This window comes from Anopheles aquasalis, chromosome 3 (genome assembly GCF_943734665.1).
Source record: "Anopheles aquasalis chromosome 3, idAnoAquaMG_Q_19, whole genome shotgun sequence".
Lineage (NCBI taxonomy): Eukaryota > Metazoa > Arthropoda > Insecta > Diptera > Culicidae > Anopheles > Anopheles aquasalis.
Genome location: NC_064878.1, coordinates 25,004,096 through 25,028,886, shown reverse-complemented (window position 1 = coordinate 25,028,886; position 24,791 = coordinate 25,004,096). Strand labels below are relative to the sequence as shown.

The 24,791-nt window shown below is 49.5% G+C and overlaps 1 protein-coding gene across 10 annotated transcripts in view; it reads left to right on the top strand.

Moving 5' to 3' along the window:
* Window positions 1-24,791, top strand: part of LOC126578936 (atypical protein kinase C) — a 113,015-nt gene that overhangs the window by 22,079 nt on the left and 66,145 nt on the right. The window contains exons 1-3 of one of the 10 annotated variants that reach the window (XM_050242022.1): window positions 3,498-3,662; window positions 18,691-19,593; window positions 20,803-21,289. The exons of 4 other annotated variants lie outside the window; for them this stretch is intronic. In XM_050242022.1, the coding sequence (XP_050097979.1) occupies window positions 19,057-19,593; window positions 20,803-21,289 (1,024 nt within the window). In that variant the 5' untranslated portion in view covers window positions 3,498-3,662; window positions 18,691-19,056. Of the gene's footprint in view, window positions 1-3,497; window positions 3,679-18,690; window positions 19,594-20,802; window positions 21,290-24,791 lie in introns of those variants that run through there. 5 more of the 10 variants (XM_050242020.1, XM_050242021.1, XM_050242025.1 and 2 more) reach the window with 5 other exon arrangements.

Sequence of the window (24,791 nt, the reverse complement as noted above, 5' to 3'; positions counted from 1 at the left end):
GGATGCTGGTGGACGGTTTTTATGTAGGCAAGGCCTTCTCACACCGGTCGGCCATGCAACACCGCACACTTCTTTCCTTCGAACTCGTTTCCAGACGCGCAGCGAATGCGAATAAAATGAACCATTCATTAGTCTCCGGCTATTGCCCGGTCGTTACGTTTACTTCGGTGCTTTTACTTAATCCAAGTGCTAAATTTGTATTCATTTTGTTCTTTTTTTTCGTTTCAGGTGAGTCTTCAATCTGGTTGCCTGGTTTCTGTCCTTTTCTTGGCCCCTGTCTGCTTCTTTTGGGCCGAGGGAAGGTAGTTTGACATTAAACTTATTCGCCAATCTGTCGATGAGAGAACGATGAGCAACAGCAGAAGCAGTACCGGACGATTGTGTCTGTTGTAAATGGCAGCAGAGAAGCGATGGAGGCGCCAGGTACCCCGTAAATTTTGCGACTTTTTTCTGTTGCTGCACGCGCTTGTAGTGGACATTGTTGGTTAGGAAAAATGTGTTTTACATCATAATCATGTGCTCAAGTTACCCGAAGTTCCAATGAACTGATACGGCTGAGAGTTCGTTGAAAAGAATGCTCATCTTTCGAATGGGAATGGTGGAAGTTTTGCATAAACTCCGTTGGTGGTCCGTTGGTTGAGTTCGTTTGTCTACATAATTTGACTAATTGTCTCAAGTTAATGTCTACCGCTTTTCCGATCGGTGGCAGTGCAGGCCACTGTGCTTGTTCCTGGAAGCAACATTGTAATGTTCCGGTATGTGCATAATTACATTCCTTCCCAGTTACTGTTCCCTACGCTTGATGTTGAGAAACCAAAGCTCACGGAATGGATCCAAATGGTCAAACGGACCGGGGTGTACAGCAATACTCAGTATTGTGCTCTCCTGCAACAGAATTAAAAGTTGAACCGACAGTCAGCGGCGTCCCGAGCGCGCACGAGTTGAGCAACGCAAATCGGATGGGAAAATAGTTTGTTTCCAGTACTTTTTAAGTGTTTCTTCGTCTCTTCGGGGCATCCCGGTACCGGACCCGGTCAGAGAGAGAGAGAGGTCTATGACAGTTGGTTCGTTTAGTTTTTCTTGGGAAAAATACGAATCCAGGAGGAAAAAAAGAAGAGGAAAAACAAGTGGACGAAAGACAAAACCTTCTGCTGCTGCTGCTGCTACTGCTGCTCGTGCGGCCAATGCTTGCCGTGACACCGAGGTGGAGTCCCAGACTTTTGCCGGCGAATGTGCGCTTGGGTATTTCGGCTAAAACACAATTGTTTTAGCAGCAGCAGCCCGGCCTGGCCGGGCCCTGGTCGGTGCGAACCGTGACCAAAGTTTGGCTATAAAGTCGTTTGATTAAAAAACTTTGTGTCTCGCAGTTGTGCGTGCCAGTGCCAAATGTGCTGCACGGCGCGCAGACCACCGGTTCTGACCTGACCTGTGTGTCGGTTCCGGCTAAGGGGTGCAAAGGGCGAGCAGAGTGAGTGGGCCCCAACTTTCGATGTCAATCTATGTTTGATAGGATGCTCAAAAGGTATTGACAGCGCAATTATCACGCGTCTACGGCGAATGTGACTGTCTGCCGGTTGCAGGACGTGCATTTCGTCATCGAAAGTTCATCAGTAAGATTGGGAGTGTCACTGTATGCGTGAAGGATATTTCATAACATGTTGTGGGTGCAATACTGATGCAAAGTGATGATGGTACGCTGCGATGCATAAATGCCTTTTTCATTGCCAGCCAGCGTTGTCACGTGCGCTCGCAGTATCATTTAAATCAGATTATCATCTTGCGGCACGTGAAGACGACACCGTACATGCGTTCATCTTGGCAAGCATCATCGCACTTTAGCTGATTGTCGCGAGTGTGATGCGAGATGCTGCGTTGTTGTTTGATTTATGGTAGAGCAAATACCAAACACATCAGTCGTCACATTCACTTGATGCACCATTTTTCGGCCATATGGTCGAGACACATTCCTTAAATACACCACCACCGTACACACACACCCCATCAAACAAGACACACAAATTATCATCTGAAGAAGCACGACACACGTGTTTGCGTATGCAGTGCACGGGGAAAAGGTCATTATGAAGCGGAAAACAGGACAGCAGGAGGAGGAGGAGGAGTCCCTTTTTGTGATAATGGTCCCCGGGTGTGCTTGTGTGGTGAATGGGAGATAACAGAAGTTTGACGGTGAAACTTGAGCCAATAAATTTGAAGTAGTTGTTTTTTTTGTTCTCCCTTCACCAACACACACACTCTCCAACAGCCTTTTCCTTTCAAACAACACACATCCTGGTGATGTCGTGGAATGTGTGGAATTTCAAACGATCTTCCGTCGCATGCCTTAAGATGGCATAAGAACCGATGGAAAGGGAGGGAAGTGTTGAGTCGGTTGCGCGGGACTCGATTGCATTCCAGCCCACTAGGTGGGCGCAGCTCACGTGCACGTTGTTATTGGAATCGTTTGTAATGAGTGGAATTCCCACTCATTAAACAGTTAAAATGTCTTTGGAACACGCAGTGGAGCCATTACTGTAGCAATCTCAATCCTTTCCTTTGTTGTGGAACTTTTTTTTCTATTTCCACATCATCACCTTCCCCTTACGATCGTTTGTGATCAACCGTCGGTATCCTAAGCAAGCGTTGTACTCTCTTTGTAGCAGCGTGCTAAAATAATTGTTCTGTTTTTTTTTCTTAATCGTTAAATGGGTATGTGGCTCTGTCAGTTGTAGATTCGTCTATAACATGTCGTCGCCACAGTGTGCCAGAACCCTGAAGAGGATGTTCATAGTCACAGTTTGACGTCCAGACTTTCGCACACCCAACTGGGAGTTCTGGACGTGACTCCATTAGTTATCTTCGCCACTACCACGACAGCAGCAGCAGCACCAACACATGGATAACGTTGGTGACGTAGTTCCGGAGCTCACTCACGATCGAAACTGACAGTTTGGATTTCCACCTCCGGGGAGGTGGTAGTACATGGACAGCTGTGCCGTGTTCTAAAGGAGCAGCAAGAGAGTCCTAGAGAGTGCGAGCGAAACATTAACCGTCAAAAAGCTTTCAGTGATTTCTCTCTTTCTCTTTCTGTCGACGATAGCCTCATCGATGAGTGCTACTGCGCAGAGAGACGTTCCTACTACGTTCCAGAGCCGTCCAGAGACAGAGAGTTGTTGGAACGGTGGCGCCACCCAGCGTCCGGTTACACAACTAACGTCCTGGAACTTGACATATCCTTTCCCGGTGTTCCTCTGGTGTGGTTGTCTGTGTTTTCTCTTCTCTTCTTCGAGCTCTCTACATACGTATGAAAGTCGCGCCTCGTGACTCGCTTGCTCACTGACGCACACCACCATGACCGTGAAGTGCAAAAGTGTTTGTTCGCAATCCCCTGGCGTAAGCATCGGCATTGCAAAAGCTTTCAGCATTGGCAGTCTATCAGTGACACAGTCTCGGGGCAGTTGTCAATACACAGGACACACGGGCTCAAACCGCTAGCTAGCCATCCAGCCAGTCAGTCAGTCTGTTAGTCAGTCAGTTAGTCATTCGGATTCAGACTAGCTGTCACAGCTGCACAGTCATCCCGTTTGCCACTCCTACCGTCTCGTGTGCCGTCTTCTTGCTCTTCCAAGTGACGTAGTGAAGGATTCCGGTCCGCACTTTCATCCGTGAGTTCGTGGTTCGGTAGGTTGGAAGAGGGAAGATACTGGACCGAATGGTGCGGCACGTATTTCGACGTAAACTTCCGCGAAATTTAGCGAGAAGACGAGCCCGAAAAAAGTGAATCACAATCCGCGTGGTTGTATCCTTGTACGGTGTCTTGTGTGTCCGGTCGCATTAGTGTACCGCCTTCATTCCGTACCCGTGCGTACGTACGTGACAAATCACAGCCAAACCAAGAAGCTGGTCGCGCTCTCTCGCTGTCTCTCTCTCTCTCTCTCTCTCTCTCTCTCTCTCTCTCTCTCTCGATTCGACCCAAGAGCCCACCCCAGCAGTTCTGAATGTGACGGTTTGATGAGTGTAGTTTTCTTCTGTGTTTTACGGTGAACTTTCTGTCTTCCCGTCTCCTTCCACCGACCTTTTCACGCACCAAACTCTGTGTCTGTTCGGTCTGTGGCCAGCCCTGGAAGCTGGAGCTGTCAAATGGAGCTGGTTGGTCGCCGCCGCGGCACTGCATCATGTTGTGATCGCCAGGAGAGGAACAAGCTCCCCCAAAGTGGTGTAGCGTGTGGTGGGGTGGGCGGGATTGTGGAGAGGAGTCGAGGATTTTCCCGTTGATAGTGGGGCGTTACGCACGGGTCCCGGGAAATTTGGAAGGTCGGACGCGGTCGTGTTCCCGTGGCACGAGGCGAGGAAAGCGTGCTGCGATGAAGAGATCGAGAGCGAGAGTTTCCCATGAGAAAGCTCTCGCTGGCACACACAAGCACGCACACATTCTCTCTCTCTCTTTCGCGCTACGTAACGCTGTGTGTTGGTGTGCGTAAATGTGTGATGGTGTGAGGTTTGGGCCCCGGGAAAGCAGAGGACGTGCAGCAGGAAGAGTGTGGTGGAGTGTGGAGTTTTCGCGGCCGTTTTTGCTGCAGCCTCTCTGCAGCGCGCCTCGTGCTCTGGGCTCGTTCCGTGCTCCACACTGCTACTGCTGCTGGTGGTGGTGGTGGTTTTGGACCCGTGGGGTGTGGTGTGCCGTGTGTGACCTGTCAAAATCGGACCAACAGTGTGCGTGCGCCCGTTTGCGTATGGGTGTGCCATAGAGGAGCGAAGTAGGTTCGGAATTGTGCAGAATTGCTGTTTGGCAGCGGTTTTTGAGTGGTCGGTTTCCACGCGGTTGGTTTACTTCCAGTTATACAGTTCACGAGCGTATTGGACAGGATCTTGTTGTTCGGGAAACGTGCCTAGTGGTCTGGTGTGTGATCTGTTTGTGAATCAGCGGACATCGCGGATACGGGACTGTTTTGGTGAAGTAATAGTCATATTGATTGGCGGTTCGATCAGCGAATCGTTCAATCCAGATGTTACAAAGCCGCAATTAGAGGCTTCGGAATGTTTTGGTGCTGTATTGTGGATTCTATTATGCTCTTTCTATTTGTCTATGGGTTGTGATGTTTGTTTTATACTTTCCTTCGCAAAAATAAGCAAATGTTGGCTCAAGTCAAACTTTTGTTAACGAAAAGGGGTTAATCAGGTTCATTTCTGTAACATTCAAGAAATAGGATTCGTCTGCAACAAATGATTGCGATATGGTTAAGATAATTTTAAATATTTTTTGGTAGTCTTACTCCCTGTTCCTATCTTTATTGCAAGTTAAAGTTAATCGAGCGGCTCCTGAAGGTGTTTCTGCTGGCTTAATCATCCTTAAGGCGGCTCGAGCTCCGATAACTGTCCAACATCATTGTTTCAGAACGAATGGTTCAATGGAGACTTCACGGTTTCGTTAAAAAATCCTTTCTCCTTTCAAATTTATCTCTAACCACGCGGTCCGCCCATCGAGTTATCGAATCGAGACGGCAACAATGGTTCTTCTAAATACAGTCGCCTCCCTCCCCCCCCCCGTGGTTCCGGTTCGATCCGGTTGTCCAAAAATAAACCCAAATTTTCCGCTTGACTTCCGCAAGTCTAGGCGGACAAAATGCGGCAAAAAACGGCCTTCAACCAACCGCCGCCGCCGCCGCCGCCGCCACCGTCGCCATGCAAATGCAGGCACACTACACCGACTGTGAAGGTCAGCAGTTGACCTTAGCACAGGCTTAGCGTGAACTCAGTGTGCTCCACAACCGGTTTTTGCTCAGCAAAATGTCACTCCGGGCTTACGGTCCAGGGACTGAACCGGACCGGTCGGTAGCCGGACGGGTTCCCGGTGCCGCAACCGAAAAGGGTCCGTCGCGCAATCGACCGAGGACATGGCACACTTTCGAGACCGAGAACAACCCTTCTTGGGCAGCCAGTGGTGGTGAAGCATGCCCACCGACGTTCGGAAGTTCCGCTTCGTTACATCCGTTTCTTTTGTGGTCTCTGTAACCCCTTTTTGAGACCCAGAACCTCGGGAGAGCCCCCCCCCCCCCCCATTGTTCTGGCCTCTGCTTGGTGTGGTGGTTGGCCGAAAACTTTCTGCTGCCCCTTTCTCGGTGTGATTCAACGTGGCAGCTGTTGAGGGAGAGGAATACGGGATGGTGTAATAAAGAGAGCCTAACACAGGACCACAGGATTTTCTTTTTTGCATTTTCCCAATCCATAGGTTCTGGGCGCTCTAACGAAGAAGACCGACAAAGATGATGAAAGGAGGAAGGATGTTTGTTGAAAACCTCCGCGCACGAACCGTTGTAGCATTGTAGCCTCTGGATGCTGCTTTCGGCGTTGAGAAGCGTTGGTAAACTTTCTTTGAACCGCCCCCCCCCCATATTGTAGGCAACACAAACGCAGGTCCCGGTTTTCCCGGTGTTTCTTGGAGGGAATACTATTTGCTTTATCCCTTGCTGCTGCTACTGCTGAGAAGTGCTTTTACCAATACTTTTCAACCTTCGGTATCCTGTCTACGAGCACAGAGGAACAAAAGTTAGCCCACCTCCAGTTGGTCCATCCTTCCTTTTCCAGCCTTTTTTACACTTTCCCCTGGAGTGGCGAAAGGAAAGTTAAAGATGTTTCGTCTCGCTCGACTTGACCCCAACTCTGTGTGTCTGTGTGTCTGTATGTGTTGTTGTGCACGGCCCGACTCGACTTCTGTCCGTTCTCCCTGAAAGTTCAAGTCCAAATTGTTGTGTGGTTACTGCCCTCAATGAGGCACGCCACCGCAGCCGCTACTGACGGGTCTGTGGGGTGTGCTGGAGCTAGATACCTCACACAGAATTTCATTTAACCGCAGGGCTCTGTGTCTGTGTCAGTGTGCCGAAGGCAAACGGGGGACGGGACGGGGTTGACGTAGAAGAGTCGCCCAATGGGTTATTAATTTTGAACTTTATTAACCAACTTTTGTGAGATATATTGTGCCGCTCACACAAGCACACACACAAATACACACTTATACAGCTGTGCTGTGCTGCTTTCTTAGCGCACAGGATTCGGTTCGGCCCTCGGGCGTGGTTGAGTTTTTACTCCGGCGATGGCGATTTGATGTCCGACGGCTGTACGGCAACACTGTGGTGCTCCCTCAGCAAACCGTGAAATCCCGTTTCGCTAGCATCATAATTGCTTGCGAACGAGTTTTTGCGAGTGTGCGGTGATTTGTTGTGGTGTGCCCGGCCGGGAAATCCTGGCGCACTGTCGCCCTCCCTTCCTTCGATAAAGTATTTGTTTTTCGGCACCGTAAAAGGGCTTTTATCCCGTGTGAGCGGTGCGTGCCAGTGATTTCATGGTGCGCTGCATTCGGTAAATGGAAAATCACTCCAACAAGTAGCGGCTGGTGGAGCGAGGTGTCCCGTTGGAGAGAGAACAACGGTCTGGGATTGGGGAAACAACTTTCGCAACTCGATTGGGGGCGGGGGTGCTCGATTGGAAAACTCGTTGAGGTGAACACAGAAACCCGGACTCACTGGCTGGCTGGCATATTTATTAGTTGCCGGTATTTTCTAAACTCGTTGTTTGTGGCCGATCCCATCCCCTGGTTTCGGATCGGATTGTGGCACCGAAGTGAAAGGCATTAAATGGACTGTAAATGACAATGCATTCCCCGTTCCTTCCCCATTTCGGGAGCTAGCTAGGATAAGGATTCGTTTGTTTTTCCCCATTTTCCGACGAACGGAGGAAGAACGGAGAAAGAGGGAGACGATATGTGACAACCCGGGGGGGCGGGGGGGGGGGGGGCTTTTGGCGTTGGTTGTCGGTTGTTGTTTGCTTGGAAGTGCGTGAAATTGAATCGTGAATTAGGGAACGGGGCCAATGAATGATTTATGTGAGTGGATGTGTGCGGTTCGTCGCGACCACTTGATGTTAATATTGATTGGGTGATTATTTTCTCGCTCGTCCACACAAATGCAGTGCCAAACGCCAAATCCCAAAAGCAGCGCTGTGAGCGAGCTGTCGAGGGAAATCTATTGTTAATGCTTTCCACGTCGCGGCACGTTGCGATGCGATGCGCTACGCTGGTGTAGATTGAATGCGAAATGATGGTGGCACAGGGCGGAGAAAAAAAGAAAAGGGTATGGCACAATAAAACGGTTGCAGATTTAAACGCTCATGAAATATTTAATGAGTTCACAGTGGCGCCGTGTAGCACCAGTAGCAGCAGCCATGTGCAAAGTGATTGAATGGTCGGTTGTGCTCGCTCGCCAGTTCCCGTGATGTACACTTTGCCACTACACTCTGCAGGATGGGTTTCTCAACTCGTGAAATATGTTTATTTGTTTTGGGGGAAACAGAAAATATATTATCGTATCAGATTGCAAATATATATATGTTTGATACGATTGTTGCCAGCAATCCCTTTGATGTATCGCCAGCACCAGTACCTTACACTCCAGACGATTCACCGGAACACCGGAGTTGGGCTGTGGTCAATGCGAAATCAACGAAAGTGACGAGGGTTAAAAAATTGTTGTTTGACGTGAATGTGAATACGATAAATTAGGGAACAGGAGAGCCACGGAAGGAGATTCCCATCATCATCATCATCATTCTCCGCAACGGACATTCGATCGATTCACTGAGCTTCACACTTGCTGCTGCTGACAGGATTTGACAGCCGGTTACAATCTGGTCTCGCAAAGTTTTGTGCCGTAAGATGATTTCCTTCCTCGAAGCGGAGCCGTGGGTTTAATGTTTTTGTTTTCGTGACCCTGGACCTCGAAAGCAATCATCGTATTTTCATTCCAGCATCCCTGCAAATGCCCTACAATCTGTTTCGAATTGATCGAGGTTTCGTGTGGAGTGGCGGGCTAGGTCAGTGAGCGATGGACACACCCAGCAGATCGTGGCAGCAAATCATGAGAGGCGAGTCGTTTGGTTGATTGATTCTCTTTAGAAAGGCACACAGGACAAAAAAGGAAAAAAGGTTCCCAAATATCTTGCGCCCTTCCAGTAAAATCACGGGGAGACTCAAGAAAAAGGGACAGGATCTTTGTTGTAATCCATTTCCGAGAGTTTACATACCGTTTTACATCCGAGCGGATCCAAATCTGCTTTGCACCCCCCAAAAAAGAAGAGAAAAGTAGCAATGTTTATCGCTTCTGTGGACAAACAAACACCTTTTCTGTAGCTGGGGAGTGGAGTGGGGTGGCGAGGCGAGATAAGGTGTCGCGAGTGCCTTCTGCTGATGAACAGAAAAATCCATCTTCCAGCTCTTCGCCTCTTACGCTTCTTCCCATCTAGGGCACCGCCACATACGTACCGTTTTCTCCGTATTGGGAAGCAACCCCGGAAGAAGCCCTCCTGTGGGGCTCATTTTGATGCTTATCCTTCCGGTGCAGACACTAGGGACGCGCGCAGCTTCAAATGCAGGTCGAGAGTAGGTGTTCGGTGCTTCATTGTGTTCGCCTCGTCCTGGACCTCCTGGCGAGAGGTATCTTGTTTGCTCAACGTCCGGACTGTCTCCCCAAAAACGAATACCACATTTTGATTTGATTGGAACCGAGTCGCAGTCGCATTATCGGCGGTGGATCGATCGCTTTTGCTTGCCTCTGGTCCGTCTGTCTGTCTGTCTGTTTGTGGCTTCAGGGGATGGGGGTGGTTCTGTGTGTTGGCTTTCATTCAATTTAATGCTTCTTTTTCGTATTTCAATGGCATTACTTTTTTTTAAGGAGTAAGAGTGTTTCTGCTGCATTTAAAGTATCAAAAGCGAATTGCGATGGAGACGCATGGTGTTTGACGGACCGCGATGGAGGCGCATGGTAGCGCGTAATTTCCATCGAATTTATTGGTGATTATCGGCCAATGTGGATGCTCTAGAAGACCGCCCTGATGTCGCATTAAATGAAAATAGCCGTAACGCGGAACGGTAACAGTTCACGATTCTTTCATCAAGACCTTGGGATCGCTGTAATGAGCATTGAACGCAAATGCTCAAAACCGAAGACACAACCATCGATCAAAGCTTCGGCCAGTGGAGGCTGAAAGAATGTGCCCACAATGTTGCTGCCAACAGTTGCGAGTTGCTCACTGGTTTGTTTGTGCGAGGGTGCGGGTGTGTGTTTTGCTCTGATGTTATGTCGCGTGGCATGTTTTTCGATCGAAACCACCGCCACCATACCCTCGATCGGTGTCCTTCAACAGTTCCTAGTCCAGCTCAGAGGGCGTTGTTTGCGGGTTTCGTCGCCGCTCGGTGCTAGCCTCTGCCAACAATCGGCAACACCTTGTTCCACTCGTCTTTCCATACATTCCGGCGCCCTTCATCGCCTGCAACACGGACAGCAACTAGGCACAACTAGGTCAAGTGCTTTTCACTCAGCCACCAGAAGGGGTTGGAGGTTCTCTCTTTCGCTCTCTCTCTCTGTTGCTCTCTGTGTTAGCTGCTGCTGTTGGTGGTACTTACCCCCCAAAGGTGGACGATGCACGGGCACGGGGTGCGGTTGTAGTTGCGAAAGTGCTGACTGTGTTCCGATGCCAAATCGATGACTGTTTGGCGATAACATTGGCCCACTTCTCCGCTCCTCCCCGCCACCCAGGGTGGCTTTCCTCTTTTTTCCCATCACCGACTCGACTCGATGTCCTTGTGCGGCCGCGTGCCATCTTGTCGCTCGCGCTCGCCCGGACGGACTGCTCGTGTGGCTGGTGGCCGAAGGAAGAAGAGAAAAAAGGTAGAAAAAACTTGACACAAACAAATAGCAAACTCCATCCATCGGCTGACCAGCGTGTACGCGCGTGTGTGCCCCGCATGTTTGGCACACGGTAACTTCGGTGTCGTTCGGTCAAACTTTGGCCCAAAAGTCGCCACCATTGCCGATTGCCGCAACGTGTAATGTTGCCCCCTCCCCCCCTTCTTCTCCTTTCTTTTCTGCGGAGTACCGTTTCGTAATGCGGCCACAGATATAGCGGCATTTAATCGGTACAGGAGCACGGAGCAATCGCTTCAATGGATGAAAACATCGTGTTCATTCTTCGCTTTGCTGCTGAGTGCAATCCGTGAGCAACGTCGTAGCTGTGCGTTGTTACAATTGTTCAGAGAATTACCAAGAAACTTTGTAAGAATGTCTGTGAGCAATTTTTGCCGAAATGAAGCTCTAAAAAGCATCATTTGCGTTAAAATTTACCAATTTGTTATCAAAATCTCCGCAAAATCGATGGTCTGCGCCATTCTGAGACCCCGCTAGCTCGCATCTTGTGATCCTCCGTCCCAAATAACGCCGCTACCATATCAGAAAAACCGCCAATGCCCCCCGAGACTGCTGTCTCATAAACATGTTTTACAATTTTACTAGCACCCATAGAGTGCCACAGTTTAGTGTGTGACGCAGTGGTTCGGTGGTTTTTTTTTGTCCTCCGAAATGCTTCCGGAAGGTTGAAAACTGGCCTTTTGACCCTTCCGATCGATCCGCCTTACGAAAGGTTACGCGCCGTGACCGAAAACACGGTTCACGTTCGCCTCGCAACCGGGGCACTGCCTCGTTTTAAACATTTGGATTTGAATTTGGATTTGGAAGCTACAGGCAAACGAGCGCAACGTTCGCGCGCCATTCATTGTCATTCCCGAGCACGGCATTTTCGGTATTTGTTGTTTTTGGTTTTCCTTATTTTTTTTTTGTGGGTTTAAGGGTAGTGCTCGTGCAATGCAATCGCATTCGTGTGGCTCTCCCCCCCCCCCCGCCCTCTTCCCCTTTGCTGTGGATCATGTCTAAAACAATTTTCCTAAATGACGGAAAAATGGTTCTCGCCATTGGCGAATGGCGATTCGATTACCGATCGCATAGCCTGTTTCTCTACCAAGGGGACGGGGCAAGGCTCATTTGGCCGGTCGGCTGACGAATGTCCTTCGGCTGTCTTCTCCTCCGCCGGACCACCCACCTCCCGCACCGCTTCAGCGGTAGAAAAGCGGTCGATGTATTCGATTTCGAACCCGAGGAGCGCGATGGTGGATCATCGGTCTAAACAATCGCTCTCGTACATCAACCGTCGGCCCCTGGAGGTCTGTTTTTGAAGGTACTCGCCGGGTATGTGCCGTGGCGTCACGCAAAATGTGAATCGATGAACTCTGCCAGCGCTGCGCTGTGGGTTGTGTTCTCGATTTTTCTCCGATAACTGAATGTCGGTTCGATAGCTGGTTTGTTGTTCCACGGCCACCGAGATGGAGGTTGAAATTCATTTCCAGTTTACCAAAAAAAAAAAAAAGAAAAAAACACACACATACACGCCGGTAAGGTCATGATGATTCTGCTCCATGAGTCTGATGTCGGTCCGATCAGTCATCGGTGTCAGTCGGCTTCTAATGATTCAACCATTAGTATCTCATCAACGAACACACAGGTCGCGCTCACTGGTTGTTTGGGGGCAAACTGTGTGCTGCCTGTCTGCTTGCCCCACTTGAAAACCCCCGGCGGGAATGGAGGCGGTGAAAAATTTATTTAAAAACAAATCATCCCTTCTCACACGCGCACACAAAGCAAAGGGGTGGTCGGGTGGTCTGCCTTATCCTTACTTACAGCCAGACACGCTTATCATCATCACCAACCAGGAAGGGAGGAGAAACACCAGGGAAAACCGAGAGACTTTCAATCAAATCTCTAGCATCATCAGCAGCCTTGGTGAGCGAGAGGCCGAGAGTGCGAGATAGAGAGAGGCAAAGCGAGAAAGCGAAGGAACTCGCCCGTTGATCATCCTGTAGCTGCTGCATTACAGCCAGACCGCCATACCGACGCTGTTGCTCCGTTACGGCGGGCTCAAAAATGGGTTACCGAGAGAGGGTTGGGGGATGAAGAGAGGGAAGAGGGTGCACGTGGGCACATATCGGTCATAAAACCGTAATTGATGTTGGCCAAGTAGCAACCGTTGACTGTGGACGGCGTAGAAAGAGAGAGAGAGTGTATGGCGCACAACCCTCCTTCAACCCTCTGCATACTCCGGATCAGCCTGTTTGTTTCATCCCCTTCCCCCACTCCCTTTTTTAGTTGATTTAGTTCGCTGGCCAAGGGAGGGAAAACGGAGAAAGAGCGGATGGAGTGGTGCGAGGCAAATGAGAGTAATTAATTCTGAAACATTACCCCCCAAAACTCGCGGTCAACCCCCGGGTGTGTGCCGGGATGTTTTTTTTTTGTTTTTGTTTTTGGGGGGTTGGAGTCGGGATGCGGTTTGAAAAAAAAGAAAGCCGGAAACAGAGCCACGAGGGAGGGAGGAGGGAGTTTGATGAAAGTTTGGGTTTACAATTAAGCTGATCAACCGGCGGGGGTAGGTGGTGGTTGCAAGCAACTTTTCGGTTACCGACACACCGCTTTTGGGCTTTCGTTACTTTCACGATTCGTGTGTGTGACGTGTGGGTGTATGGGAATGTGTATCATGTTGCCCCCTCCTGCCCCCCACCCCCTTCCCCCGACTACCCTCACATCAACCATGCGGAGTTTTAATGAGCTCGCTCGCTCTCTCATCTCTCATTTCGGACCCGGATTTCCTGGCCCTCTGTTTGCCTGGCGAAAGGCGAAAGTTTGGCCACCGCCCGCCAACTTGTCGGTTTCTATTTGTTTGGTGCGGTTTTCAATTTGTTTCGTAATGTTTTGCGATCTCCCACTCTTCCCTCCCCCCTCGTGTGTTGCCTCGCGAGTCTCCCTGAAGAGAAATTCTGTTCTGTTTGGAGTGCTGTTCTGGAGTTGGTCTGGCAATTGGTTTCGTGTCTAGTTTCTCGATTGACATGTTGCTCAAGTGTTCCTGTCCCGTTGTTTTCTGTGTGCGGCGGGGGCAGTGTGTTGTGGTGCATTTAACCTCTCCAGGCGAGGCAGTGTACACCGTGGCTTGCTGGAACTTCTTTCTTCCCCGAAAGCAAATCCGATTATCATCATTCCCGTTGGTGCTTACGTAGCGCCGCTAATCACTCATGTCATCTGTGCGCTTTCTCGTTTTGTCTTCCTCCTTTTTTCAAGCTGGTCAGAGCGAGAGCACCGAATGATCCTGGGCCCCCATCAATCTCGCCTACGTCTCACCTGTGGAAGGTGGCACCAATCGATCGAAAGCTTTTCGGTGCAAATCGCCACACCGCACCACGAGCACGATCAGTGATGCCGCTAATTAGTGTTACTCTACATCCCCAACCCCCTCCCTCATCCCCTGTTTGGTGGTTTGCGATGTCCTGGACGTTGATGATGATGATGACGATGATGCTGTTGATGAAGGCACAGCGTGGCAGCACCGGCGGGGCTTCGCCATTTCATTTCAAACAGATAAACACCCTCGGCCACCCCCTGACGGAGGGTGCAAGTGAGGGGGGCGGATGGTTAGAATTTCTCCTGGGGATGTAATTAATTACCGTGTGGTGCGCAAGGTGGTCCGTGCTTGTGTGTGTCTCCGGGCGGGGGAGGAAACCAGTGGAATTCAGTGGATCGCGCTCCGTCTGGTCGCTTGTCCTCGCGCTGGATCGATTTTGCGACCCAGCAGGGACCCAGATTCCGCGAGGGATTTTACTCCGACTGATTGGATTAGCTTCTCTTCACCGCTCTCTGGCGCGCTCTCTCTCTCTCTCTCTCTTTCTAGCTTTCTCTTTTTAGCATGATCGGTAACTGGTGGAGGAGAGTCGAAGGCGTCTCCGTGGGTTGCTAATTGATTGGATAAAAATTTATTACGATCCGCCGCATCTTTCTCTCTCGCCAGTGAGCGGCTCTTCGGTTCGGTTTGTGGTAAACTCCGGAAAACCGGAAACTGGAAACCGGAACAGTGCTCACTGCTGCTCTGTCTGTTTCGTTTGTCGTAATTTTCTTGCATTTTCTCCCCCCGCGGGATTCGTAGTCGCATGTCTGGAATTACGTTTTGAGAACTCAAAATGCGCTTCTCAATGCTTAGCAGCGTGTGGCGCGCTAACGTGGGGGGTTGTTCGCTGCGAATTTCCACGCCACCACTTTTCCTGGAACTGATTGATTGGAAAAGGAGGTACGCCATCGCATCCGTGTCGAAATGTTGATGCTTGCGGTGCGGCAATTAGCGTAAGCTCCCGCGGTTTAAATCGATAGTCGAGTGAGATGTGTGAGAGGTGATGCCCCACCATTAAGCACTTTGTGTAGAGAGCTGTTCCCTCACTCATCACCAACCAGCGCGCTTTTTCGGCCTTTCGCCTTTCGATGGGAGCCTTTTGCTTCGATTGCGGTGGAGGTAACGCCGTCATTGTTGTAGGCTATTGTTGTGCTGGAGGTAGATTTTTCCCTGATTTTCCACAACCATTTCCGCGAATGACTAAGGAACGTATAATCCCAACCACCGAAGACACAAGACCTCAGTGGCTCACCAGTGGGAACATTGTGCTCCGCTTCCGGAGGCGTTCATATTTATGCGCAGTCGGCTGATGATGATGATGCTTGACTCCGGGCCACAAGAATTATGGTGTCTGCCACGCAATTCGTTCGTGACGCTGACGTCCACGCGCAGAGTGAGAATAAAGCAAAAATATTCGACGAACCGCACCGCACGGAACGGAAGCTACGCCGCCCGGGAAACCCGCGAAAGTGGGATGTGGCCGCCGGGATGTGTTTACATGCACGCGCCGACGGAGAAGAGTCCTCTCCACTTGTACTCCTGCCCTCCTGCCCACTGTTCTGGTGGAGGATTGTGGATTCGTTTTTTTTTTATTTATTTCCAATGGCGGTACACATCATGGCGCTGTGCTGCTGCCTTATATGTACTATGCTGGCGTCTATCTGCCCCTCCGTTTCATTTGCTTTTTTTCAGGCCTCCTGTCTCACACGTACACACAGGAGCTGTATCGGAGAGGATGGAGGCGAAAGTTATACTTCCTGCCACGCATGCACGACGGCAGGATTCAATTCCAGGAGATGTTTGCCACGTGGATCGAATACTGCTACTGCCGCTACGAGGCGTTTGTGGTGAAGAAAAAGAGGTGGGGGGGGGGGGGGCTATCCTTCCAGCTAGTTGATGCGGTTGTGCTTGATTGAGGACTGGCGGTTGAGTTTTTTTCCCCTTAAAGCCAGCTACTCTTCCTCTCCGTGGGTGCTTTCTCGACGTGATGCGATCCTTTAATCTTGGAAATGGATCTCCTTTGGTGCTGGTTTTGGCTGATGGAACAATGGAGCAAAGTCAAGTTGTTGTTCTTGGGTTGTCCACAATCGTTCCATTTTGCGTGCGCTGCTGAGCTTTTGCTTTGCGATCGATTCCAATGACAAGGACACGGGGTCCGCTTCGCTTCTGGCGCAATGCAGAATACCGCTCACTACTCGTGTGGCGTATTTTAAGCACTTGGAAGACAAAGACTTGGGCACCGCACACATGTGAAAGGGGGTTTGAAGTGCCGGTCTTCATCCTTCAGTCAGACGACTTAACCTTCCAAACACACCATTCCGCCCGGGAATGTTGAACGTTGTTGTTGGCTCTAGGCTTCTATTTGTACGGGCCGATGGTTCACTGTTGGTGGTATAAATAGACGGATCCCTTGCGGTCTCTCGATCGATTCGTTGCCCATTGTTGCATCAGTCCTTGGTTGAAGGAATGTGCAGGCAGCACTCCAAGATCACGGTCAAATGAGGAATTTCTCGTTAGTGCACATTCGAAAAGTGCTTCACTTCTGTGCAGAAAAGTGTCGCACAGTGAAAGAGAATTTAAAGTGCATTAAATTTCTTCACATAAACTTCCTCTGCTGGGGCCTGCTGCATGCTAATATCATCCTGTTCTGCCGCAGCGGTGGTACAGAAATAGCCACAGAAAGGACACCCGTTTGATGTAGCCATTTGTCAGAGAGAGAGAGAGAGAGAGAGAGAGAGAGAGAGAGAGAGAGAGAGAGAGAGAGAGAGAGAGAGAGAGAGAGAGAGAGAGCGTCCGTGGTTGTTGCAAGCAAGGCCATTTCATGCGATGGTACAATGTTGTAAATTGAAGAAGAAAAAAAATGCATCACCATTCCTTCCCACATTTTGCTAGAGTGAACATTGCACAGACAAACGGTGAATACAGTCAGTGTCGGCGAGCAGTGTTTGAAGTGTGAGAACGTGTGAGAATCCTTTATATATAAAAAAAAAAATGAAACGGGAAGTGTACTAGCAGTCCGGCGAGATGTGGAATGTACGAATTAATAACACAAACCCGTGCCAGTAAACTAACTTCCCCCTTTCCCATTTCCCCCCGTGGAATTCCATTCTCTCTGTCATGGAAACTTATTTGGATTCTTTTCAACTTCTTATCAAGTCGTACACCTTGTATGTGTGGAATGTGATGAACTATGTTACAGCAATCTCAACGGTTCGCCGTTGAAGTTGGTAAGAAGCATGTAAGCCAAGTGCAGCAATCGAGAATCGGTCTTCGAAGCAGTTGGATGCAACTTTGATGCGGTGGCCAATTATGCTGTTACACTCACCCATGTCATGTGCTTCATTCTGACTTTCTCCACTTGACTAGCGACACGGAGAGTTGTGTTCCTGTAAAGGGACTGGAAGTAAGTTGGTGGAAATTGTTGAAATACTTGCATGAGGGCCTAGGAGTCTTTGGTACATTTAGTCAGGCTATCGGGACGCTCTCCGAGGTCGTTAACCTCTTCCAGGCGAATACTGTATTCGAATATTGACGGATAGTGCACGGTACCGCGGGAACAGTTACGTTGGTTGGGTCGGGAAAATAGGGGAAAAGCAAAACAAAAACCTTCGACTATGAATAGAGTCTGGCAGTGTGGGGGGAATATGGTCCCCCCCCCCTCCCCTGGTGGCAGACATCGCGCTTTTGCTCATTCGCTAGCCTTGAGCTTGAACATGATGGCGTTAATGCGGCCCCCCCCCCCCCCCCCCCCCCCCCCCGGTAGTGGCACTGGTGCACCGTCATCAAAGTGATGATGATTGTGTGCAGCTGCACCACCGTGAGTCTCGAGTGGCTTGGACGACGACGAGCCGACGAGTTTCTGGTGACATTTTCTCGCAGTGAATCCTGGAGCGCGGATGGCGGATACTGGAGTAAAGGGAAGGCAAACTCCCCCCCCCCCCCCCCCGTCTGATGTAGACGCTGCTTCAATAGCAATAGCAGTGTGCGGCTATGCTTCTATTCGTGGGCGACGTTGTGTCTGGGGGATGGATGGATGGTGGTGAATGTTGACAAGTGAAGGCCACCCCTTCACCTTCCGGTGTCCTGTACCGTTCCATGGCTCTCTCTCTCTCTGTCTCTGTCTCCCATTTGTTCTCTCTTGCTTGCTCGTTGCAGCGAGAAGCATGAGATGAGACACATCATTATGTCGATATTTATTATTCACGGTGGCGCTTCCTCTAGTGCTTCAGTCACTTGTTGTATTGTGCATTGCTCCTTCCAGAGTATGTGTGTGTCTGTTTGTGTGTCCTTATTACGTTATTTGTTCCGTTTCCGACCGTACTATCTGGGCGCATTTGTCGTTGAAAAATATTAAACAGAATCAGCACAGAATCCTGTACATCCCTGGGGAGCCTTCTATCCCACTGCATGCATTAACTTCTCTTTACTGAGTTGGTAACAGTGTGACGATGTGATAACCTCGTAATCTGACTTTGATCTTATGTTTGTGGAACCGCATCTGGCTAGAAAACTACAGACACACGCTACGCCGTACAGCTCAATGAGCTAGATGAATAAGCATCTGTGTATATCCTCATATCACTCTTACTGTATTCCAACGGCGTCTAGTGTGTATGTGTTTCTAGTGCAAGTGAATTGTGTTCGGGGAAGCCAGTGAGAGTGTGAGTGAGTGTTTCCAAAGCGGCGCCTCTACTGTGTGACATCGGTTGAAGGGCAACGCTTTTGCCAAGCTCTCTTTCATCGTGGTGTGCTGAATTGCTCGGTGTGCCAGTGTATCTGTGTGCCCAAGAAGTCGATTGGAAGAAAGCAAATCATCATTCTACCGGAAGAGCAACACCACCAAGGATCATCGAGCAGTTGGCCATTCCATTCAACTTCATTCCGCCCTTTTCCTTTCTTCCCCACCTCACCCCAATTCCCCTTTCCCCCTCCTGGTTCTTCTGGTGTAGAACTTGCTAGCGAACAAGTGTCATTATGGCCTGGGGCTACTGGAGCGCAACGGCGGTCGATCGTGGTCGATCGCCACGGCGTAATACGCAGCTAGCGCAGAACCAGTACCACGCCCAGGGCTACCAGCAGCCACCTCAGCAGCATCAGCAGCAGCAGCAACCGGTGCCGCAACAGCAACCGCACCAGCAGCAACAACAACAACAATACACGCTGGCCAACAGCCACTCTCAACAGCCTTCCATGCACTGTAGTGTGCTGTCTCTCAATACCTGTCCGCAGTCGGTCGAGCTACCGCCGCCACCACTGCCCCAACAGCAGCTGATCTGCAGCAATGGCTCGCAGTCGCAGCTACATCAGCAGCACCAACAGCAGCAGCAGCAGCAACCGCAGCAGATGTGCTCTAGCCCGTGCCACAGTCCCTGTCACAGTCCACAGTTCATCGAGCAGCTTCCACCGGAACTGCCCTGCACGCCCTGTACCTTCTCGCGTAGACAGTCACTTGATAGTCCACAGGTAGATCGATGCCAATCGTTGGCCATCCTTGCGGTTGGCGTCGGCGAGGTTCGTTACTTGCACAACACACCACTCTTGTTCTAACCGAGTTCTGCTCGGCCGAGCGCCGGCTCGCGCTGCTGCACGCCGCCTGGTAGTAGTAGCAGTAGTCGAAACGTTTGAGCGGCAGAGATCGTAGATCGCCATCTGCTAGAAGGCCCGGGCCCGTGCTCGTTTCGTTCAGTGGTTCTGCCGTGGTGGAGACTAGTTGGAGAGTATCGTTTCGATCACTGAATTGCTGATAAAAGTCAAAAGCCAGGGATACATGAAGCGTAATTTACACTTGAACATGTTTACATGACCGGGTTGAGACGTGTAATCCGAATTACACTGATCTTTTATCGACTTTTGTGAGAAAAATAGGATCTTTTTTCCGAAGAAAAGATTAAAAACGCTTATAATGATCACTCACTATTAATGCAAACCACAAACAGGAATTACAGTGAGGTAAATCGCTAGCAAACAGCGTTTACGCTAGGATTTATGCTCCGTGGACCTATAATCTTTTTTACACCGTGTAAACGGCAAATGTAAACTTTTTGGTATTATACTCTGAGTTTATACGAGTGTTTACGCTTCATGTATCCTCAGCTAAAGAGAAAAAACGTCAATACCTGGTACTGAGTATTCTCCAAATATTCGGAAGTCTCCAAATGCTCCACGAAGTTTGACGTAGCGAAGGACGAAACGGGCACATTGTTTGAACAAGCTTCCACAAGCAAACGATAGCGGTCGCGGCAGATGGCCTACGATCTCTCTACCCTGCATTAATTTATCCTTGGACTATAGCAATGGCTCCCTTCGGTGGGCTCCCGCTTTTCGTTCGGTTTCGTTCCGTTCCGTTGCTTGTTCAGTTGTTCTGAGTTACTCCCGAATTACTTCCCGTTCTGTTCTTCAACTCCAGCTACTTCAATGATCTCATTGAACTCCCTAGACCTTCCTCATTAATTTCTACCCATCTTTCCCCGTACTCTATTCCATTTTTCTTGAGTTTTTTTTCCTCCCGTGTTATTGTTGGAAGTTCTGTTGGAAGCGCTACTCACTCCAAATACGCCAAACACAGCACACGCTTGCCTAGGAGCTCCGGAAGATTAGTTGGTCCGAGCATCCGTGGGCTGTTGCTGTTGCTGTTGATACTGCTACTGTTGCTCCAGGATATCTTGACAGACCGCCCTGCCCTCTTTGCTTTTTTTTCGCCCCCCCCCTGGTGGCGAGTAGGCCAACCAGCTGTCGGATATTATCTGCCGTGCGACGCAACCATCGATCCAGTCGGCGGGCAATACGTTGACCCGCGGGACATCGCTCCGCGACACCGGTGACTATGCGGTACCGCATCCGCACCCCCACACGCACCACTACATGTCGACGTCGGCGACACCGCCCTCGCTGAGCCGGGTCGGTTCGTGTCCCGGGTCGACCGGTGGTTCGGGCTCTGGGCACGGTTCCGGATCCGGCTCCAGTCCGGGCGGTGGCCCCGGGAGTGGAGGCGGCGGTAGTGGCAGTGTCGGTGGTAGTGGTATGGGCGGCGGTGTCGGTGGTTTCTGTAGCGGCAGCATCCTCGGTGGTAGCCAGGGGCGGCTCGAGTATATCGAGTGTTCACATTACGACCGGATGCCGCTACCGATACCGGTCCAGATACCGATCGTACCGCCACCGCAGCAGCAGCTCCTCTCGGAGGACGAAATTGAACCGGCCTACGCTACAGGTGAGTTGCCTTGGATTGCCCGATTGATTGGCTTCTGTTGAAGTAGCTGAGGTTTTTTTTTTTTAATTTGTACAGTCAATTTCGGGCATAGCATATCAGGAAGGGGAAAGAGAACCTTTAATTTCGATTACTGATGGGATGATAGAACGCACATTTAAATACCCAACGAACCACCACACAATGGAACGATTTCTGTTGAACACTCGGAATGATTGCCCATCTAGACTCAGAAAAAAAAACCACTTCCAACAAAGCAAATATCCCGCACTGCTGACCCGATTGCTGATCTGCATCCATTATTCCATCGAAATGGTTTCTCTGCGTGCTTTTTAATGAAATAGTTCCGGCACGAGCAGGGAGGAATGCTTAGAAGTTCCGCCGAACGCCGAACCGAAAGTGTGCTCGTTTGTGTAAAGCATCACCAACCGCCATTGTGCGCTCTTCCTGTTCCTGCTGCTGCTGCTGCTGCTGCAACCTCCAAACGAATGCTGACCTGACCTTTCGTGCGTTTATCTCGACGAAAAAAAAAAAACAAAACGTTCACAAAATGGAACGGCCGAATCGAGAATGCAGCGCATGTTCGGTATTTGGTTCGCAAAGTGTTTGTGATGGGAATGGTGGTAAAACGGTGGAACCCTGGAACACTGTGGCCGTACTGTGTGGTCCCGGTTTCGGACCCGGATCCAGGTTCAGCTCTCTCCTGGAACGCGGAACGGTGATCGTTTATTTTCGATTTGGAAAACCATTTCTCCGCTGTTCGCTGGAGTGGTGGTGGTGGTGGTACTTCCCTGGTTCTGGTTCTGGCTTTGGACGGAAATCGGAATAGAGACGAGAAAGGGGAGGCCACCACACTATCGCGAACCGAAGCGAAAAGTGCACTCACAATCCACGGCCACTATACTCGCCACCGCGAAGTAGCATCGTCCAGAAAAAGGCACTTTTACGGAATCCGGGGCGTCGTTTCATGTTGTTGTTCGCGTAGGATAGAAGGAGAGAGTATTCGCGGCCTTTGAGCATCGTCTGTTGTTAGCTGGTCTCGAGATAGACTGGGAGTGAAGGTTTTTTACGCTTCAGTGGAGCGTTACCGAGGTCCTTGGGTTATCTGGCATTCAAAGTTCTACTGCAAGGCCTCTCCTGACTGCTTACTTACTAGTTTTGTGCGTTGCACTCCGAATTGATGAGTAGCAGGCGTCCAAAATGCAATGAAATGATGAAATTTGGATTGACTTTAAGATTCTAGATTGCTATATTTGGGGAAAATGTTTTTTAAAAAGTGTATTCTCTAACATTTCAATTCCGTAAGATAATCCGCCATAGGCACATGCCCGTACGGGTCACCGCGTTGACGCACGCACCAGTGCACCAACCTAGAGGTGATGGCGGATTTGTGCTCCAATTATGTCACGTTGCACTCCGAATTCGTTGCAGCTTTTCGTCCACTGGAATCCGAGTTCCGGACACAAAAGGCACAAGCCAAGCGCACAACAACACCCGTAACAAGCTGTGTACGGGTTTGGCCCGAAATCCTGGCGCACCGTATCCAGGTCATTAAATAGAGCGAGCAAGTGTTAGCCACGCCGGCCTGGCATACGGGTTATACAGCCAAGGGACGATCGTAGGCGTCGCGTGTAGGCGTATGATTTGGATGCTTGCTCTCCGTTATTCACCATCGGAACCATTTCTGCTCCGCTGATCCGTTAATCCATCGGTTCGGACGCACGCTGGACGCCAGGGCTACACCCAGTGGTTAGCAGGTTTTTGGAGTTGGAGTCGAGGCGAAAAATGGGAAACCATGCTGTGGGGTCCCACTCTATGCCGTCGGTTGTTGCACTCGTTCGGTGCGTGTAATGGTAATGCTCGGCAACGGAGCTACCGCTACCGCTTACCGGAACCCGCGTGTACCCATTGATTGGCCGATCCTTTTTGGTGCCGAGATGATGGTTCACAGGACCGCCTCGCCTGCGTATCTCGATGGCGGCTCGAGATGCCGCGTACAACAGCAACAATTGGGTGGTTAACATGGTAAACAGAAGTGCTCGGTGGTGGTCCTGCGGCTATCCATTAGCCCCACTCAACCCCCCCGGGGGATGGGTTGAGCCACAAATGCTCATTTTTTCTCTCTTTTTTTTTCTTTCGGGGATACTTTAGGATGGTACGAGCATATAATGGCCGGCGCAATGCATTGAGTGTGCGTTTGTAAGGCTAAAGTACCAGCACTTTTTGGTCTGCCGGTAACAGGACTGGAGGGCAGAACAGAAGGAGACATTTTTGCTTTCTTTTCTATTGTGGGTGACGATACAGCTCATGCTGCTGCCAGTGCGGGCTTTGTTTGAGATCGTTTGATGCTGCGTGTGCTGTGTTTGTGTGGATAGAGGATCCATTTTGTCAGTCGATTGTGTGGTTAGACAGTTTCTACACACAACCAAAATTTGGCGGCTAAAGTCAAAATTGTCGGCAAAAGTCAAAAGCTCCATATAAAAAAAATAATGGTGTGTGTAGGGACGCTTGAAAAGAAGAACTTCAGAAAAACTACAGAATCATCGCGAAATAACTTTAACACACCTGCAAACAGCTTTTTTTAAAATATAATATGCTTTAAGCTGATCGGCAGACACATAATGCTGCACTCCAGTGTAGGCCGTACCGTAGATGTAAATTTGTCTCCATCTGCCATTATTTTTTCCAAAATGTTGGAAAAATGAAGTTCTCTTTTTTTGACTTTAGCCGCCAAATTTTGGCTGTGTGTAGAAACGGTCTTATACCTCATCGAACGCTTGCTCCATGTCTGTGGGCTGTATTTATCTTTTGTAAGTTTCAAAAGCGTCTGTTCGGATTGGACGAATTGGTTTTAGGCTAATAGGGGGGAGGTTGTATTTTTTACGTTTCTACTAGCGACTAGTACTGTGAAAAGATAATCCCCTCTGTCTTTGAGTCATGGATTTCCATTAATAATAAGAAAGGTTTTTGGTATTCAACGGCCAGTAAAATCAATATCGATCGGTTGTGTTTGCCAGAAGATACTAATGGAAGCATTAATGAATTATTACATAGAGTATTTGTATAATATCTAAAGTGTTACTGATGAAAGCATTATTTCGGTCTTGTAAAAAGATACAGCTCTGTGGCGACTTCTGAAATTGTTTTCTTACATATTCTATGTGGAAAACCTTTTTGTAATTTGCAATTTTGTTTTGAAAAATGATAAAATATAAAGTAAAGCCCATATAAAATACGTTAAACAGGTCAGAACCAAGTTTACTAGATTACGTTTAACTATTTCCATAAAATAACTTTTTTTTTTGTTATACCTTTTTCGATAAAATTTATGTTTCTAATGCCGTGCAATACATACTGCCATGTTGGTTACCATTATTCGCAATCATATAAAAAAATAACGTACCTCACATATTTAACTCCAAATCGAAATGGAAACCACGGGTGGTACTTAAAATTAATGAGTTCCGGCTCCGGCTTTCCCCCCCCCCCCCCCCCCCTCCTGATG